General features: G+C 41.1%; 1 protein-coding gene across 1 annotated transcript in view; it reads right to left on the bottom strand.

Moving 5' to 3' along the window:
• Nucleotides 1–20,145, bottom strand: part of MYO1D (myosin ID) — a 162,772-nt gene that overhangs the window by 91,893 nt on the left and 50,734 nt on the right. The window contains exons 12-16 of the mRNA XM_052785020.1: nucleotides 19,114–19,184; nucleotides 17,276–17,350; nucleotides 15,589–15,721; nucleotides 5,909–6,075; nucleotides 1,234–1,441 (exon numbers count right to left, since the gene is read on the bottom strand). Of these exons, the coding sequence (XP_052640980.1) occupies nucleotides 1,234–1,441; nucleotides 5,909–6,075; nucleotides 15,589–15,721; nucleotides 17,276–17,350; nucleotides 19,114–19,184 (654 nt within the window). The remainder of the gene's footprint in view (nucleotides 1–1,233; nucleotides 1,442–5,908; nucleotides 6,076–15,588; nucleotides 15,722–17,275; nucleotides 17,351–19,113; nucleotides 19,185–20,145) is intronic.

Below are 20,145 nucleotides of genomic sequence, written 5' to 3'. Positions count from 1 at the left end.
AGCACCTAAATGATTTAGGAGCTAGCCAAGTCACAACCAACTCCCACGGCTTAGGGCTTAGAAGAGTACCTTCATGAGCAAAGTCTGAGAATGTGTTTGCCCTGAAGTCAGAGAATGTAAAATTACTTATCCTAAGGGTAAAACCTGAAAGATCTCGAGCTCAAATCCCATGTTCAGAGAGGAAAGACAAGTGCACAGGTCCTGTTGCACAGTGCCTTAGGTGTCTTACCCTTTGTAATGCTAAGGGCCTTCTATTTTCTGTTCTGTAGACTGCCTTTCCCTCTGTTACCCTTTCACCCAAGCTGCTGGGGCAGCATTTTCCAGAGCCTCTGTAGCAGTGTCTTCCCTTGTTCCTGTGCTGTAACTATCCTAGGCTTGCACCTGCAAACCCCAATATTGCATGGTATGACAGGTTCTTATGGGAAGTGACTGCCACTAGTGTGCAAATCACCCCTTCCTTCTGTATCCCTTGTTGTATTTTTTGGTTTACATTAGGGGACTCAATAATACAGATGCTCAAAGCTTAATAAACCAATATGCACAAGCATCTGCCCCCCGTCATTGTATGCTCCAGTCAGCACTAACAGTATCATAAGAAAAAACAATAGGGATTTCACACAGGTCCTGATAAAAACTCAATAATTATTAATGGAATAGTATGATGAGGGAGACCACACGCTGCACCAGAAAGGATGCTCTGCAAGGATGCTCATTTGGGAATCCTGTCCCTTCTCTTCCCAGCTGGCCTCTGGGGAAAGTTTTCCCTGTCTCTTTTCTCACTCTGTCTTCCCCTCTCACTCCCTTCCCTGCATCCCCAAGAGTTTTACCATTAGAGCTAATGTATGCCATCAGCTACGGATCCACTAATAAACTTTTATGCATGTAAGCCTGTCTCAACATCTGTTGTGCAACACTCTTACACATTCATCTGTAAAAGTTTCTCTAAGTTTCTAGGTAGCCTACTTTCACTGAGTAAAGAACAAGTTTTTTAAACAGTAGCCAACAACCTTATAGGTCCTACAGCTCACAGTACATCACACCACATTAAGACTTCAGTGCAGCTACAGAGAGCACTACTGAAAGAGCTTTAAAAAAAATTAAGCAGTAATCAAACTGCAGTTGTCCTGGTACAATTTGTGCAGACTTGTCACTTTTGCAAGTAAGCCTGAAAAGAGAGCAAAGGTGTTTTAAGGAACTTGAACTGAGTTTTTAATGCAATAAACTAAGCTTTACCTTCTGTAGGAAGAGGACAATCCTCACAAGCATCTTGGCATGCAGTTCCTCCAAGGTGAACAGAGTTCGAGGCGTGCGGATGAAAATCTTGGTCTTGCCATAAGCAACATCGTGCTGAAATCCATGACACTCTATGAGCTTCTTCACAGCATCTTTGTCTGAAGGCAGGTCATGGTTTGGCCAAGTGAATTCCGAGATCATCTTGTACCTGTAATTACAAAGTACAATTTACAAATGTAAACTTGTCATCTGGGCTCTCAAGAAGGCCAACCCCCAACACATTTTAGAAATAATTATGTTCTAAATTCTAATAAAACTGATTATATATAGAAGAGCCCCAAGACATCCTCTGTAGGAAACGTGATCCTCAAAATCCAAGGAAAATTAATATGAGAGGCATGATTCTGTGAGACACTGAAAAAAAATATTGTGAGGAGCTCACTTCATCAACACTGAACTGATGCAACGTGACAAACCTCACCATTGTCTTCCTGCAGATTTGGCAGTTCCACCATTCACACTTTCAGCATTCAATTTTAAATTTTTTTTTTGCGAGGAAGAAAAGCTTTGGTTTGCTCATATTCTGCATAAGAAGCCAACTGTAATCAATTGTTTTGTCAGAAACCCTAGATTTAAAAATTCTGCAAATAATTTTCCTTGTTCATCATTTTGGTAGCCATTTCTAACAAATACTATTATTTACCAAAGTAGCAGATAGCTGACTGCCACGGTTTGTGCAAACGCCACTACTGCCTGTAATTGTTGTTCAGTCATTCCCTCCCATCCTTACTCTCCAAACTCCTTTTCACACTAAGAGAGAGAGAATGCAGGTTGGAACTAAGACAACTACAAATCAAACATGAAAGTAACTGCATCAGACTCTGCTCTCTGTAAGATTTACCAGCCTTGCAAAGTGCTGATTAGGTGAATAGATGTTTGCAAAAAGCAACAATGAAATTTCTGCATAAGATTTATGGACATAATCAAAAATGTAATAGACATTTTCACTGTAATAGTACCCGCATTCATGTTCTAAATAAAACAAGCATGCAGCAATCTTAACCACTTCTCTATTTAAAAGCCCACAATCCAAGTCAAGCATCAATCTCAATGTTTTAGACATTCAGAATTTTCAGTTACTATTAAATGGACGCAGCGATAAACCTTTTTACTGGGGAGTGGGCGCACTGCAGGAGTTACTAAACAGACTAAAATAAGCCTGAACAGAAATACATCACACTGTTGCTTTCATTCAACAAATTAGCCTTTCTGAATAAGCTGTTGAAGAGGGGAAAAAATGGAGGTGCACACTGTGTCTAAGCAGGGAACACCATCAGCGTGAGGGTTACAGCATGCAGACTAGGGATCTTATGATAAATAAAACAGGCATATTAAAAAACCCTCCTCAGACTCACAACAGAAGATTTTGCATTTATACTTGGCCGGCAAAAGCGTTCCTTCTCTCAAATACATGTACACACAGGACATAAATATTTTACACTGGTTTCTCTTTCCTATTCTCATCAGGAAAATGTTCCTGCAATAATTAATTCACTGGGAAAATCTTCCATCTTGAGACACTTATGTTGGGGGGGGGGGGGGGGGGAAGACAAGCAGAGTGGCAGTGTAAACCCACACGTTATTAAACAGGCCTGTTCTGCTGATGGGGCCAGAAAAAAAAAGGGATAAGGTGTCAGAGAACTGAAAAGCTGTCCAAAAGAAAAGTTAAATTCTCTTCCTCCTTCACAAGAACAGGGCTATGGTATTTAAAGACCTCCTCAGGCAAACAGACCGCCTCCCTCCTAGCCCACAGGTGGTGGGACCGGCGGTGGAATATCGTGGCATCCTTTTGTTCCTCCCATGGCATGTGCGGTGCCATGCCACAAACTCCTTCCCCACCGCAGAGACCACAACCTGGATGCCACAGCAAGTCAAAATCCCAACCTCACTGCTAATTATAGTGAGGCAGAAGCCAAAATAAATCTGCTCACTGACGCTACAACCCTTCCCCTCTCCTGCCTAGAGATCTTGACAGCTTTCAAGGTCATTTATTCATTAAACATCCCTTTCTACACCACCTTTGTTTCTCCTTCTTCTCCGTACTTAGCTATAGAAACGCCCGGCATGCATGAGGTGGCCACTAGAGTTTACAATTCCCAGTATAGCTCTCCTAAGAACCAAGGCTTTTGCGAGCCACTAAATTATGAAGCTTTAATGAAAAATATCAGGTCTGCACATGAAGCTGGATCATACTCTTCTCTTACCACTGTGTGGTTCACAGCTATCTTGGTGTCGTTTACATGCTATGTTTAACATTGCCTGGAAATAGGCATGTGGATGCCTTCATGGTGAAAGTGTTGGATTACGCTCACACGCGGCCATGCCTGCAGATGCCTCGCAGGCGCCATTCTTCCCCCTGCCCCGTACACATACCCCTTTCTGAAATCCAATCAGCTTTTTTTGACAGTAAGTTATATATTAAAACAAAAGAACGCATCACATCTATTTAAGATACATGGTCCTGACATGCATTTCACACAACTGGAAGATGTTTTTACCAAGTGAATGCAGGACATCTCTTGGTCCAACAAAAAAATATTTAGATCTTACTTTCTACAAATTGGTAAGGACAGACTGGCTTGCACAGAGCTCAAATAAAAGTTTTCTTCATTTCAAGGAAAGCTTGAAAAGGACATTTATTAATGGTCTTAACTGTGCTTCACTTCATTGCCTACTGGTCAATATGAGATATCAACTACCTTACAGTATTTTAGGGCTAAATAGCAACAAGCTCTTTTCCTACAGAAAGCAAAGTTATGTTTTATGCTTTTATATACACACGAACATACATACATATATATAAAAAAATAGGCACACATGCACTCACATATATATTTTTTTTTTAGAGAAAGAGAGAGCTATCTCTCTTTTCTATACATATCCTGATATATATCTTCTGTCCCCTCCAAGAGGGATCAGCAAAACAAAACACAGGTATCTGTTTGGGGCTCAGAAAATCTGAAAGCTTCAGGGGCCTGTAAAGGAGTTAAACATCTGTTTATGGGACTGAAATTTTATAAAATCTTTTGCATATGTAAGCAAACAGATGACAAAATTATGTCCCAAAATCGCTTCTCACTGAGTTACTCTAAATCTGTCTTAAAACGTGCCCCACATGCAGTGCAAGAGTCCAGAGCTGAAGGGCCTGGAATCTCTTCCATGTTGCCAGTCTCCCAATAAGCCTGTTAAATATAAAGGAACAGAAATCCCTTCTGATCCCTCTTCAAAAACCACTCAAAAAATGTGTGGCTTGTACCACAAATCATATCCCCCAGCCCCTGTAAGAGCGTATGTCTCACTCAAAAGACAAGGAATAAAGAATTTTTGAAAAAATAAAAACAATATCCAGGCTAGAAGATTTTTTTTTTTTTTTAATTTAGAAAAGTCAGTGTAGACTGGACTCAGAGCAATACTGCAATATGCAAATACAATGTCTGATACCTTACACTGTAGATGTTTAATCCTACTCCAGGGTCCAGCAGAACAAATGTTACAATAGCCTGAAAGCTGTACCAGTTGCCGTGTGCTAATTTGGTTTACTGGCTGTAAACACCACTTCTGGTCTTAAGCTTACAGGACCTCATCAAACATTCATTAAAAACAAAGCAGCTGTTTATATTAATAGTAATTACACAAATCTTAAGAGTAAATTGTAATGAATTCCACATGTGAGGGCAAAAGCACACTCTAACCACTGCATAATGTTTAAGAAAACTGATACACAGCACTGTAGGCTGTATTTAGTAAGCCAGACCCTTTCGTTCCACTTCAGGTATCATGAAATATCCAGGCAAATCTCCACTGTGAACAGCAAAAGATCTTTCAACAGAACTTTGTTTCTAACGCATGACATCCCATCTGCTTGAATAGTTTAATTTTTTTCTACCCTTACGGCCTTTTTCTCACCTGATTCAGTAAGAGAAGTCAAAATCAATTCACTATTTCATCAGCAAGAGGTTGAATTCTTAGTACCCATGCTAATTTACTGAAGCCGTAAGACAAATTTCAATCTAAAACATTTCATTTGTCACAAGTCTAGTAGGAATTAAGAGGGCAAGAAGTATCAAAAACACATTTTAATGAGGTCACGTTACTATCCCTTTTTGAGACTTCCAGTTTTAAAGTCCAGAGGTTTCCTCCTGCACATGCATAATGTTACTGTGCACCATCAAGTGCTTCCCAAGACACACAATGTCCGTCTGTCTCTCTCACTGCAACAATTAGACAATGTTCAGAGAGAAAACAGAAGTTAATTAGCTCTGGTTTTAGGGTTGTGCTCTGGGGAAGAACCTCATTACACGTTCCTGCTGCAGCGAGTAATACAGCAAATGAATTTTAGCAGAAAAGAAGTTGAGCCTGAGTGCCCCATATGCACCTATAAACACATCTGCTTCCACAAAATGAGAGCAACCAGAGTCCATGTTAGACTCATGTTTTATCATACCCAACAGCAGATATTAAACCAAACACACCATCACCCATAGAGTGAGGACCACAAGCCCAGAGGACTTAAGACTTACTCTTCACTCAAGGGGAGACAACCAAATCACACACCTCATTCCAATGTCCGAGTTGTCCTGCAAAGAACTGAGTCACTTGCTAGCACCCTTCTTACCTGTGAAGAAACTTCTCGTATGTTTGGCGGTAGGCAAAGCCTGCTCGGCGGACTCTCACGTTCTCCAAAAGGCCAAGGTATTCAACCTGATGCCTGCAACGCTCCTCGTCAAAAAGCTGTGGTGACTTCTTATCGTTGGGCTTAATGCAACGGACATAATAGGGTTCCTAAGGGGACAAATCAAACCGAGTTTCAGTCAGAAAGAAAAAAGTCTATGCAGACACAGCTGTTTCCTCATGAAAACATGGGAGATGTCAGTCCACCCCAGTCATCTGAATGAGGTTTGGTTGCTTAACAAGAATGACAAGGTTAGAACAGAAATGACAAGAGTGGCACATAACACATTCCTCCCCTTAGCACACTGCAACGCCATCTGTTACAGGATCAATGTGTTACTCATTCAAGTTCAACTGTCCTTTGGTATCTCTCAGAACCAGTTCCATATCGCCCTTCTCTACAGACTTTGACAACAACAAAAACAGTCTTCATAAAAGATAGAACAAACAATGTAATTCATTGCCACGATTGTCGGATACGGCTTTTCCCATACCAACATCTAAAAGCAGCATGGATTACTCTATAATACTTAAACTATGCTGAATCAAGTTCTCTAAAGCCTGTAGCAACACGCTTGAATGATGGAAATCACTGAACACTACCCTGTGCAGGGCAAAACCCAGCTACCTTCCATCCCAGTTCAACACCGCAAGCACCACACCTTCCACAGGACAAACACAAGCCACCAGCATGCAAGTTCCTCTTTCTGCACCACCTTGGACTTGCAGAGCATTGAACGGGGTCTGGTGGCTTTACTCCACCCAGCACAGCCCGGGTGGTCCTGCCCCGAGCTGGCTGGGCTGACCCTGGATGTTCAGGCGAGAGTCCCACAGGGTCGCACACCTTCCACTGCCAGCCAGCCTGCACCCAGGAAATAAGCCCCATACACAGTCCTGCTAGACTGGTTTTGAGGTTTACCTTTATTTTTATGAGATTAAAGGCAACTTTCATTTAGGCCAACATGGTCTATAACTAGCACCAGCCTGTAAAGGGTGGCTATAAATCTTTTAAATGTATGTGCTTTCATCACAATGGGTTTTGAAGTCCATTAACTTCTCTCTTCATTGCTAGCCCTTGCTATCCCACTTTTAACTTTATTAGTGGGGGGAAAATCAATTAAGAAGCATCATAAAGGCCCACCTTAGTTTTTCAAAGTAAAATTGTGTTCTTATAACACTAATATATATTATTTTTTTTAAGTAGCCCTTGCAAAAGGAGTGGCATATTCTGCAGGCTAGCAGAGCCTACTGCCCACCAAGTCTCATCACTAGCCACAGCAAGAACTCAAACGTGGATCCCAGACAGCTCAGAAAGTCACAATATGTCCAGAGACTTGCTTCAGAGGACATGTCAAAGATGGACTTAAACTGGAGCATTTAAAAAATCAGTTCACAGCAATGCTAACATTATGATAAAGGGAGATAAGCAGCCTGTCTGAATTCTTAACATTAGAAGATGTCACCTTTCATAAACACAACTGATAATTAAGAATGAAATTTCAGCAATTTTCCCCTGGACTAGATGAAACAGGTGGCTGTGAAACCATCTGTAAAACTGCTCTGAGTAACCAGGGGCCCTTTCTCTAAAGGGAAACCCCAAGGGTTCTCCAAAGGAGTCTGTTCTGTTCCAGTACTACCGGATGGTTTCAACAGTGATTTGGATGAAGGAGTACAATGTGGGTACTAAATCTGTAGGCAATATATAGTTTCAGAGTGCAAGAACCCACAATGTTAACAAATGGGCTGAGTGGTCTGGAAAAAAAAAGGGGGGGATTAATTTAGCAAGGACAAATGCAAAGTTCCACGTTTAGGCAGAAATAGTTGTATAATAAAAGAATGAAAAACTGATTTGACACTAGTGCTAAAAAAAGATCCAGGCGCTCTAGCTGAACATGAGTCAAGTTCACGTTTTTCTAAGGAAGGGGCACAGGAACAGGAAAACTTTAAGACAAAAAACCCCAAAAGATTTCTACTTATTTGAACATTACATTCAGTTTGGGGCACTGCAGTTCAAGTGGGATGCAAATGGCGGTGAGTCAGTTCAGGGAAGAACAAGAAAGATCAAAAATCCAGAAAATGTGACTCAGAGGAAATATGGTTTTAGTCTTGAAGGACTGAGAAGCCACATAACCATCCAATGTTAGACTTTATACACTTGAAGGGTAGATATAAAGAAAAGGAAAGATTCAGTTTTAGGACAAAGCAGCACTGGCTTTAACTACAGCATAAGAATTCAAATTAGGCATCAGGAGAACAAGGAATGGGTGCAGAATGCCTGCAGAAAGGAGGGGAACCTCCATCATTGGTGAGGAACAGCCTGAACAAGCACCTGTATAGAAAAGGTAGAGACAGAGATGCCCTCAAACAGGAGATGAATTCCCAAGGTCCTCTTTAGCCCTATTTTCTGTGATTTGTCTATGATTTAGCCCCATTTTCTATGATTTTACATCACTCGCCTAATCTCAGGATAATATGAAAGGCCCAAAATTGCTATTTTCCCTTCCGTAATATTGAAGAAACAGGATCATCCTTGACTATCCTGGCTAGTCCTGACATAACCTGGAGGTACACAGCACTAATGAGAGGCACACGGAGCTTCCACTCACTAACGAACATGAATAGGCTGAATATGAGTAATCAATAGGCTAAGATATGGAGGCCTTGGAAAAGCAGAGCCTCATATCCTAGAAACTGATACAAACTGCTGGATCTTCTGGGGAAGGTGTTGGACTGGAACGTTTCCCTGCTTTCTTAAGCATGCTATCAGTAGCATCAAGCTGTGCTTTTCTCCTGCAGGGCTGTCCTTGGGGTAGGAATATATGGCACTGAGGAGAGTGAGCAAAATCTAAGCCAATCACCCTTACAAGAGCTGGCAGCATCTCTGTCCTGCCTACCCTCCATGCAGCAGCCCAGGAGTGCGTAAGTAGGTATGGGGAGTGTGTGGGTACAGAGAAGGATGCGTGGGCAATATACGTTCTTATATCATCTCCCTTCTCCTCTAGTGACTTCATCTCTCCCTATGAAGGGCATCAGGGATAGCTCTTTCACAGTCTTGTTTGGCTCCTTTCTGTACCAGGGAGACTGAGGCAAAGCTGCACGCAGTAGAGAAAACTGCCCCACTTCCAAAGAACCAGCTGAGCCCCCTGGTAGGGCAGTGCTCTCTTCACCTTTCTCTTCTTTTCATATACTCAGAGAGCAGTGGGCTCAAAAAAGGAAGGAATACTAAGGACACAACTTCCCCGGGGCACCAGGAAGCCAAGCAACAGCTCTGTTCTGCATGAGGTCTTCTACCGAGTCACCACCACACGAAGCACTTTCTTCTGCCATGGTAATTCAACACAACCCATACCTATGCTATTTATTCTCCTTTCCTTAAGGAGAGAATGGTGAAATATTATGTGCTGGTACAGTTTAAAGAGTTCTAAGAGATTTACACATGAACTTTTCTGGCTTTCTCCTGAAAGTTATCTCTGTACTGAAGGTAAGAAGGTTTACAAGGGTCTTTATTCACTCAACAGTCTCCTACCAGCTCTCAGAACTTGCAATCTGCGTGGGTGACGATTTTTCCTTCAGTTGTAGAGCTCGGCTGTGCCATGGGAATGCAGCTGTCATCGGTGCTCTTCACACTCTCTCAGACATTGTGTGTCAAACTATGAAGGTAGAAGCAGCCCTTTCTGAACTTTGAATCAGTGTTGAAGTAGGTTTGACGTGGTCATGGCAGCTATAATTGATGAGGAGTAGGAGTCTGCTGCACCTGATGGCTGCAATTTATAAGCTCTGTATTGTAATCTCTCGGTTGTACGGCAAGAAACAAAGGCCAGGTCATTCTTCTGCTAGAACAAGTCTCCTATATGACTGGAAATAAGCAGGTTATACAGAGACTCCCCGAATTACACCTGAACTGAGAAGCTATGAAAGAGTCTGCAGTTCTGAAAGGGAGAATTGCAGACCATTCACCATCCCCTCTTGCTAATATTTGGCTTGGGCCAATTCGCCATTCACACGTTAGTTACCCTTAAGGACAGACCTATCTCAGTGTTAGCAACAGGATCACTAACATCAGAATGATGCCAGACGATGCCAGATCTGCCCTCAGTACCGTTGTGTAGCATCTGATGTCAAGATGAATATAAATCCTTTGATGAGATTGATATCACAAATATTCTACATTTGATCCACAGAACTACAACATCTTGAGAACACAGGTACCAAATTAAAGAGTCATTAGGAGCATGAAGTCAAGAAAGCGCATCGCCCCTGCTCTGCCTCAAGGGAAATGGCATCACTTGTTCATTACCGACATTATAGTGTCCAGTGCACAGCGATTCGTTATTGCTAATACATAAACTCCCGTCATCACTGCAAAGCTGGCTGCTTGGGTTGTCATTCATGTCTTTGCCATTCAAAAATGCAGCAAACCTCAATGCAAAAAATCTGTGACTTCAAGCCCAGCACAGAGACGATTGGCTGTATCTGCATTTGCTATAAAAGACATAAGTCAAGACGCTGCTTTCCTTTCGGAAAACAGAAATAGGAAGTTCCTGCACCGACAGGAGATCATCTATCAGTGCAATTACAGTGTAATTAAAGCCTCTCAGCAACGACAGCTACTAGGGTAAATTCTAAAGTAGATTATTCCATGCTTACAATCCCACCAGCCTCAGCTCTTCAGGGGGATAATTATGCAGCTCCCATTATTGCACCATGAGGCTGTCAAGCCTGGGAGCTGCATTTTATAAACGGAAGAACTGAAATACAGAGACACAAAGGCCCTAGTTCCAAAAGCTGTTTAGATGTCCAATTGTAACTGATTTTTTTTTTTTTTTTATCTCAGGCTGAGGGATTTTTAGACTTTTAAGTGTTAAAAAGAAAACAAACCAGTTTAAAGTCATTGCACCTAAACAAACTCCTCCTTGAGAGATTTCTTTTCCATAGTTTATAGCTCGTTAGATAAGGGAGACGACACAGGACTGACAAATTTGTGCTGGATATGTCCAATCAGTCACAGTGATGACATTATAACTTACTACAGATGAAGCCTGTCAACCTGGATAGGAGAGGAGAGGTATGGAAGAAAGAAGAGTCAGACAAAAGGAGTTACAAAGAAGGAGAGGAAAAAAAGAAAAGAAAAAAAAAAAGGAGGGGGGAAAAAAAAAAAAAAAAAAAAAAAGAGATGCATGTCCAGTAAGAGTTCCTAGAGAAGCTCATCATTTACACCACATCAACCAAAGGACTTCCTGTGTCAGTATTTAAAAGAAAAGCCACTCAAAGTAATCCATCACAGAAAGACCAAATTCTCAAGAGAATAGCACGGGCAGTAAAACATGTGCTTGAGAAGTGTTACATGGCAATTCTGTAAAGCTAGTTTTTGGTTTGGTTCATTTGTTTTTGGGGGAGAAAAAAAAAAAAAGCACTTTTTTCTACCTACCAGAGGTTTCTGCCCAAAAGACTCTCAGTGTAGTAAGTCTGGAGGATTACAGTTTTATTGAGATACCAGTACTGATAAGCGCCACTTCAACTCAGAATCCTCCAAAAACCTATTTCCTGAGTCTTCATACTCGTATGGACATGTGCATACACCAGCTGAGGTTAAAACTGTATTTATGAACAGCTCCTGCAGCGTTAAAAACAGTTTTATGCTACTCACCCTAATGGAAGCATCTGACACCCTAATAACCACACCACCTGCCTCTTCCTCTCAGGGACCACACAACTCTGCTTCATTACCAAATTCCAGATTTAAACCAGAATACCAACAAAACAGAATTTTAAAGGTGGTTATTTTAAATACCGGAAAAGTTAAATAACCAACTAATGCTGCAGCTACTGTATTCACAGACTTTGAGCTTTGTTTCTGATATTATTATTATTATTATTCCTGCCCACCAAATTAGCATTTTTGGAGAGTATTCCCCCAAATGACAGGTTTAAAGACACTGTTGATAATGCCAAAAAACCTGCAGCTTTCCAGTAAGGCCAAACAAGTATCAATGAAGGAGAGCTCTTGGACTGCCATTCTATTTGAGGACTGTAGAAACAGAGCACATAAATATGCTTTAAAACAGTTTACAGAGAAACATTAAGCAAGCAAGAACAGCCTAGGTGGAATGGGAGGCCAGGATGAGAAAAGCAGCGCTGACTGCACTTACATACTGGGCACACTCCAGTAACTAGTAAATCATCAGCTCAAACTGCAACAAAACACAAGCCTATCTTCTTCTTGGTTTTTTGAGAAACAACTGAGAAAAACATGAACTGGTATTACCTCTCCCTGTGGAACCTTATTCCTCTGACATCTGTACACCACACCACCGCTTGTGCAATGCTGTTTTCAGAGAGCTGTTTTCATCAGCTGTTACCACAGGCTTCCCAAAAAAAGTCCTGCAGGGTCCAAACCGCAGTCAGACACATAGACGTTGTCATTGTTGATCCCCAGAAGTGCAACTCTGGTCCCAAGTTAAGCACAGGAAAAATGAGTAACACAACCCGAGGGAAGAATTACAGTACCCATAACTGCAATGAGTGGTGTCCCCCAAAGAGACAGTGGTTTTACCGGCCCAGGAACAGCAACTGTTCACCCGCTCTCCAACCCCCAGCAGAAGTAAGAGAGCCAAGACAAGTATCCAAACTGGCAATGACTCAGAGGTAGAGCATCCCATTTATTTGTGCATAACCAGTATCTAGCAAAGCATGGCTTGAATGCCCAGTTATTAGCTTGCTAATAACATGCACATAATTATTAACTGTCCAAAAAGTCACCTCAAAGAGATCCTCAGGGCAGAATGGCCAAACAGAAGCACTATCTCTCTGCACTCTGTTTTACTGTTTGAAGTTGAAGTACACAATGATTGTGTTCAGGACCCTTATCTAAGCAGCCTCTCCTTTCTAGGACGCACCAAAATTTAGACCCTTTAAAGTAACATAAGCTTGACTTCAGGATGGGTCTCACCAATTTTTTTTGGTTTTTAAGATGTATAACAGCCAGGATCTCCACTAAAAATAGCTAAAGCTCAAAAACGTAACTTAGTTTGCAAACTTAAGTACCTACAAACACCGTTCTGCAAGGAGCGTTAGCCATGTAAACTTTTAAACAGCAGACTCCAAAGTGCAAATTTCACCGCCTTCATTCCAGCTCTCCATCATGCTAAAGGTTGGCCATAAAACACTGCACAACCAAGACAGGCCTTGGCTCCTTCCTGCTTGGCAAGAGTCCTTGTTCAGTCCTGACAAACACACTTGTTTAATGACAGCCTTCCCTTTAATGGGATCCATAATTCTCTGGGAAATACAATGCTCTAAGACAATTTTCTTCATTGCTATTCAACAGAAAAATCAGGAAAACCCCAACATCTTCAATAAAAGTTTCTTAATGAAAGTTTAAGGAAAGTAAAGTATGGGAAAGGACTATACCAAGACACACACAGGAACCTCCTAGTGAATTCACAAGCTTAAATTCGACTTGGAAACAGTTCCTGGTTATGGCCTATCCTTGAAAAAGGCTGACATTTGTGATAGAGATACCAATGATAAATGGACTGAAACTAACTCATTTCACATAAGCCAGCCAGCCTTCAATGATGAATTTTGGTACCTACTGACTGAAGATGGATGGTGTGCGATTTCAACTCTTCATCTCCTGCTGTGAGTTGCAGGAATTGTTCAAACCACCACAGCACATGGCATTCTCTTGACTATTCTATTTTTACAAATACCAGGTGGCCTAGAACAATTTTTCCAATAAACAAGCAAATGAAGTTTTTCCACCAATGCTTGCTGAACATCCCCACCAACAGCTCCATATCCCCCCTTGATCACAGCCCTCCACTACAACACCCCCAGTTGCTGTCTGTATTGCTCGAAACATCTCACTGCAGTGCATCAGGTTCCCTACCCATTTGGCTAGGCAAGAGATAACGTGACTGCTCTGTACGACCGAGAACTGCACTAACCACAAGCAACATCAATCAGAATCTTCTTTCTTCCTTCCCCAACTACTCATTTTCACAACACACAGAGAAACCTCTCTGGGTTCTTGACATCTTTATACCAAATTTAGGTTAGGGCTAGCCAGCAAATTATTTGGAAGACTGACAGATCAGGTAAATCTTGACTCCTTGGAAAGTCTGACTAAAGCCTGTCCTCATCTCCCTTCCATCAGGGTCGCAGCCACCTTCTTCAGCCCCAACAGCTCATGATTTGCTGTCCAGGAAAGCTCCTCTCTGGCTGCACAGGCAGTGGGGTAGGACCTCTCTCAATCTCTACTAATGGTGCCTGCCTAAAGCAAGACCTGGCCTTCAGCTGGGCTAACAAGGGCATCCTCTTAGCAGCCCTTAGTCAAACAGTACTGGGGAGAGCTATGGGGCTTCATTCCTCAGTCAGGAAGCTCAGCTAGCACCACAAGACAGCTTTGGTCGGGCTTGCATGCCCTCCTGCAGATTTATTGCCGAAGATTAAATCCACTCCAGAACTAGAAGTCAAAAATATAAAGCAAGAGTGTTTTCATCTCCTAATTCTGGAAAACATGAAGCAATATATTATTTCTTGTAATATTCCCAGTGAGGATAGCTTTCTCTTCCTATGCACAGCCAGCACTGTATGACTGTGCTCTGACCAAGACAGCAGCTATGAAGACTTTGTTACTCACAGGGCTGCCACTCCAAGCAAAAATTCAAATAGTGCTCTACTCTTCACAGAGTCATCTTATTAGAACAAGGATCATCTTTCTACAAAGCTTTTCCTAGCCTTACCACATCTGCGTGCACGTTCTTCCTCCAGATCTTTGGCCACTAACATTTCCTTTCCTACCACAAATCCCGAGAAGATAGTCAGAACACACTGCCCTTTATCGCTTAATTATTCTAAATGTTAACATATATCACTACTCTGGGCTTACTGTTCATCTCTTGTGAACCACATACGCCTTCTACAAGGTTACCAAAATGCCAGGAGTCCAGCAAGGTCACCTGGCATCAGTAACACCCAAATATTTCTTAGTGATCTCTGCTCACATGAGGGATCACACTACTCGCCTCATCCTGCCACTCAGCTGCACTGCATTCAAACAGCTCCTTTCCCAGTTCATTCCCTTAGCTACCTTTCTTCACACAAAGTGGTGCTTGCCAAAGCAATACTTTCTACTATAACTTAATTACTTAATAAAATAAAAGGTTTCACTTCTCACTCTCTGACACAGCAAAGAGGAGGAAAGAAGGAAATCATGCAGGCCTGCCTGTATTTTCATGGAAGTCACTTGGCATTGAAAACCAGAAAGAGAGAATCTCTCCACCATGAAACTACATCCTTTGGGCTGCCTGCCAAAAGAGCTTTGTTAAAGATTATTATTTATTTGATATAATAATTATTACCTAAGAGACTGGCTTTCCTACAAGTGAGAGATACACTGGTCACAGAGGAAACAAAAATCCACCTTCTTTATGCAGGGATGGCAGCTAACTCTCCTAGGAGATCTTCACAGCTGCCCATTGTCACAACCAAAGCTCATCTGCCATTGATCAGCTTGGCTTTCCAACTAATTGCAGTGATAGGAAGGTGGCAGTCCCTCCACAGAGAAGCTACACCCTACTAATCAGAAGCTGGAGTAAATTTTGAAACAGAAATATTTACCTTCGATGCCAGGTTGTCCACTAGTGCAATCATGGAGTTCTTAAAAAGAGTAGCAGCTGTCAGAGGTCTCTTGGTTACCTCAGTGATGCTCAGTTTACCTTCAGGCCACATCATCTTCAACACAGGGTTAGAGCTAAAAGACAGTCTCTTTAATTGCACAGTCTAACAGCACTTCTGCTAAATTCAAAATTCAACAGCTTGCTTCTACCCAGATCTACTGGTGTTTTCAGCTCAAAATGTATCAGCCAAACCAATATGACATTCCTGGGCAAGATATCTCTTGCTCTTGAGCAATATATGGTTGAAGCTTACAACTGAATATTCTGGAAAAATGACAAGCGCATTCTCCTCTTCAGATAAAGATGTGTAGTAATGGGATAGTAAAAATCCTGCAGAAGTGATCTATCAAAAGCAGAGCCTGCCTTACTGACACAAACATAAAGAATTTAATCAAAACAGAAAAGACTAAGACCATAGCCCACAACATCCTCCCTTGAAACCTGCTATCTGATTTCAAGCTGGTTTTCTGCACCATTCTTGATGTATAAAGTAATTCATACATTTTAGCCTATATTTTCTTGAAGGGTTGAAGGTGAGGTAAAATGTCCATGATGGATGGCAAGAGCTCTGGAATAGACAAAAGCTGAAAGCAGTTACAGCAATCTAATAGCCAATCTATCACATGCTTTAATATGCTGTAAGTGGTCTTTGTGAACAGCCTTTACCAGAGAATTAAAGGAAAACAGAGGCTAAATTTAACAAAACCTCTGTACAGCAAATATTTTGCAGATTTTTGGTTAATGTGAAGTCTTGAAAACACAAACAGCAAGACTATTCAAGTAAACATAACAGGATTGTGAACTAAGTTAATACTTGTACTAGCTTTTAAACCAGGTAAACAGAGTTGTCCATGCAGCTGCAGGCTATTTTATGCTGACTTCTACCTCTGAGCAAAGTCTCTGAAAGGTTGAGATAGGCCACAGTCACAAAATAATTAGAACATGTTGAATGCCAGCAGTCAAGGAAAACAGCTTTCTGGGGCACTTATAGATACACAGACATTTTGACAGGATTTCAAATTTGCTTGTCAAAGGCAACTTTTACTTGCCTGATTAGTATTCATAACACGTGACTACATGGTTTAAATTTTTCATGTCACTGCACATATGAAAAGGATTCAAATCTATTCGCCCATTTTCCCCCTCAACCCTATACTTTCTTTCAAAACAGGGACTTCTAGCTGGGGCAGTGATTATCTGTCTTGACCAAATGCTACTCAGTATCTTTAGCATTGATTAAAGAGAGATCAGTAATGGTACATTTGCAACTGGTCCAAAAACCTGGTTAATGACAAATCAAGCAGCACAGGTAATCTCTGCACAGCTATCTTGATTGCATGAGTTGGTTTCAAACACACATTTTAAATTTAGTTAAACTAAAGGTTATATCAGAACAAAAACAACGTATACAGAATAAGGACTTTATCCTGAAAAATCAAACTAACAGCCTTTGGGTCACGGTGGATATACAAAGATCAAATCCCAAAGCAATGTGTTTATTCATGTGCACTGCACACACAGTAAAGATAGCATCAGTGAAAACATTAGTTTCTTCTAGCATCCACTCTATAAAAAAGGATTCAGACAAATCAGATTTAAATTCACCTCCTTAATATTTTTATTCCTACCTGTTGTACATGAGGCGCTTGAAGTCTTGAAATAAAGTGTCCTTGTTTTTGTCAATAAATCCAGTGACTGAGTAACTAAAAAAAAGGAAAACAGAGTTAAATGCAAAGAAGCAAAGTCCTTTTCTGGGCTGCTGGTTATCAGTGTGGAATCAGCATCTTTGCACTCCTACAAACACAGCAGATGCTAGTCAGGAATCCAGCTCTGCTTCCCAACCTATCACTAATTTGCTGCATGAGCACTGTGTGAGACTTAGATCTTTCTGCCCAGCTTTCCACCTCCAGTGCAGGAACAACATACATATAGTTTTAGAAAGTTATTTGAACCATGCAGGTGAAGAGCATGATGGCTGAGACATCTAGCAGGACTTGAGCAAGTTGCAGATGGCCTAAATTCAAGAGTTACACTCAGGACTTCTGCCTCTAAATTCAGAGCATGTGTTTGTGTTAAATCCTACAGGAATGATGTTTTCTTTTTCAATATGTCTAGTCCGTCCCTCTCTTGGTGTCAGGGAAGATTCTCTAGTGGGTGAGTGCCTGAAATCAAGAGCAGCCTATAACCAGTGACTAGGGAACTCTCTTGGAAATCAACACACGCATACATTTTGGACTCTTTCCTTCCTCTGTTCCCACAGAAATACCACCCTGAAAGACTATCGTTTCAGAGTTTCATCTCTTCTCCAAGACTCAAGACAGACAGCGCTCTGTCCTCAAAGAAAAGGTCCAAAATCTCCCCATTCAGTGACTCCCACCTAGTTCTTCTGGAGCTTCAGATACCCCCCAGGGAAGCCTGCACCTGAACTGCAGGCACTGGGATCCAGAGCCCAACAACATTCAAATCCCTGCACGGAGCCACCCTCAAATCGTACTGCTCCACATAACACAACTAGGCTCAAGTATTATCTGCAAATGTTTCCACGTTTCAGTTTTCTTTTACAAAATTTTTCAGCCACTGGCAGTGCAGAAGGTTCAACCACTAATATGGCACCTCGTATTTTCTCCTCTTTGGCAAAATGCTTTGAAATAAGGGATGTCTATCTGCAGTCGCTCAGCAAAGACTGCAGAACAAAATCTAGCTGTGCTGAATGGGCTCCAGTATGATCCCACTGGTTACCCTTATAAATTAAAGGTAAATTTAATCCCAGGGTAAAATAAATCCTAAATTATTTCCTCATTAACTCCCTTTAGATTCTGCTGGCATGGGGGGTTAACACAAATCCTAAACCATTAAATCACTCCACTGATATTCCAGACAACAGCTTTCCCAGGGAACAGTTTCTAACATATGGGCATCTTTCACTTCTACTTAATCTTCCTTCATATTACTGTCACATGCTGTAGCCATTTTTGTAGGCTTCAGGTACAGAAAACTTTTCAACCTGAACAGGGAAGGCTCCTTGCACTGATACTTATTGCAGTTTAACACTACCCTGTATTTTGAGTCTGCTCAAACTGATTTGAGAATTTAAAGCCAGAGAGTTATATAATCATACTAAACAGATGTCTAAACCAGATTTTATTAGCTCAGTATAGTTTTCTTGCATAAACTGTGCTGGCTTTTTTTTTGACCCCCATCCTTTTTTTTCCTAAAGCACTGCTCTTCTCTCATCCCCCCTCCCCATATTCTCCTTTTGTTTCAATTCCAAGTACAAAATGATATTCTGTATAGCAAGTAACCAGCATAAGATTTAATTGATAAGCAACTGCTGCACTCTGTAATTCTGTATGACAGCTATTCTGGTTCATACCACAAGCAGCATTAAATTAGAATATTGTACCACTTCAAAGCTAGCTAAAAGACAAAAATAGAAGGTGCAACTTTATTTCTGAAAGAAACTTACATCACATCTCCAGCATAGTGCTTGATTCGAAAGTCTCTGTCAAACTCCAGCGTCTTGTCAGTTGCACAAAGCTAAAATAAATTCACATACATTAAAACTCACCCGTGGATTTTCAAGTTTCATAGAAGAACAATATGCATTGGAAATAAAAATGGAAACTACAGTTATTCCATTTTATATATGCATGTGTAGATGTGAAATCCAGTTATAACACTGCTTTGTAATATTTTTTCATGGATGCATTATAAGAACATATATTTGTACAAAATCAAGTTGCAAGAGCCTATATTTTTATTAAAAAATTGATGCTATCTCAGAAACACCATTATGCAAAAAGAACATTTGTGCACTTAGAGAAACATTGCAGCTAGAAGTTAATTCATTACTTTAAGTCTTCCTGTATATTTTTTTCCATTGCAGTATCACTCCTCAGCAAAGAAATGAAGCAATCGAAATAGGACAGTTACAATAGCAATGCTTGTTCTGTCCCAAGTCACTCTGGATCATCTGAGATCCACCCAGGGTGGTCACAGCTCCAACGCTCTGCTCTCAGCTCAGACTTCCCATCACGTTCCTTTACTACAACAAAGATGTCAAGTGCCTACATGGCAGCCATTCAGTAGCAGTGACCATAATACACTCATCCCTGCAGGAGTAACAGAAGCCAAAAAATCCATCGGGCTCAGCTTAATTAAAAAAAGTGAACAAGATAAAAATGAGCCAAAAGGGGCAGGTAGATGAATTAAGTCTTTGCAAGAAGCATGGGCACCATTTAAAAACACCGAGGGCTATGAGCAAGTATCTACTATCCACCAAAAGTCTTGGGAAAATAAAAGAGGAAATTAGCATGGTTAAACTGCAGGGCAGGAGAGATTATTAGAAGCAGGAAGATACCCTCCAAACAAGTTTGCCTGTGTCCAAGAGTAGAAAATAGATTGGCTCAAACTGACAGGTGTAAAAAAATAAAATAATTAAAAAAAAAAAATCACACAGAGGAAACCATAAAGTTTGAATAACAAGAAGTTTACAAAG

This window comes from Harpia harpyja, chromosome 4, assembly GCF_026419915.1.
Source record: "Harpia harpyja isolate bHarHar1 chromosome 4, bHarHar1 primary haplotype, whole genome shotgun sequence".
NCBI lineage: Eukaryota > Metazoa > Chordata > Aves > Accipitriformes > Accipitridae > Harpia > Harpia harpyja.
This window is presented reverse-complemented; position numbering and strand designations above follow the sequence as displayed.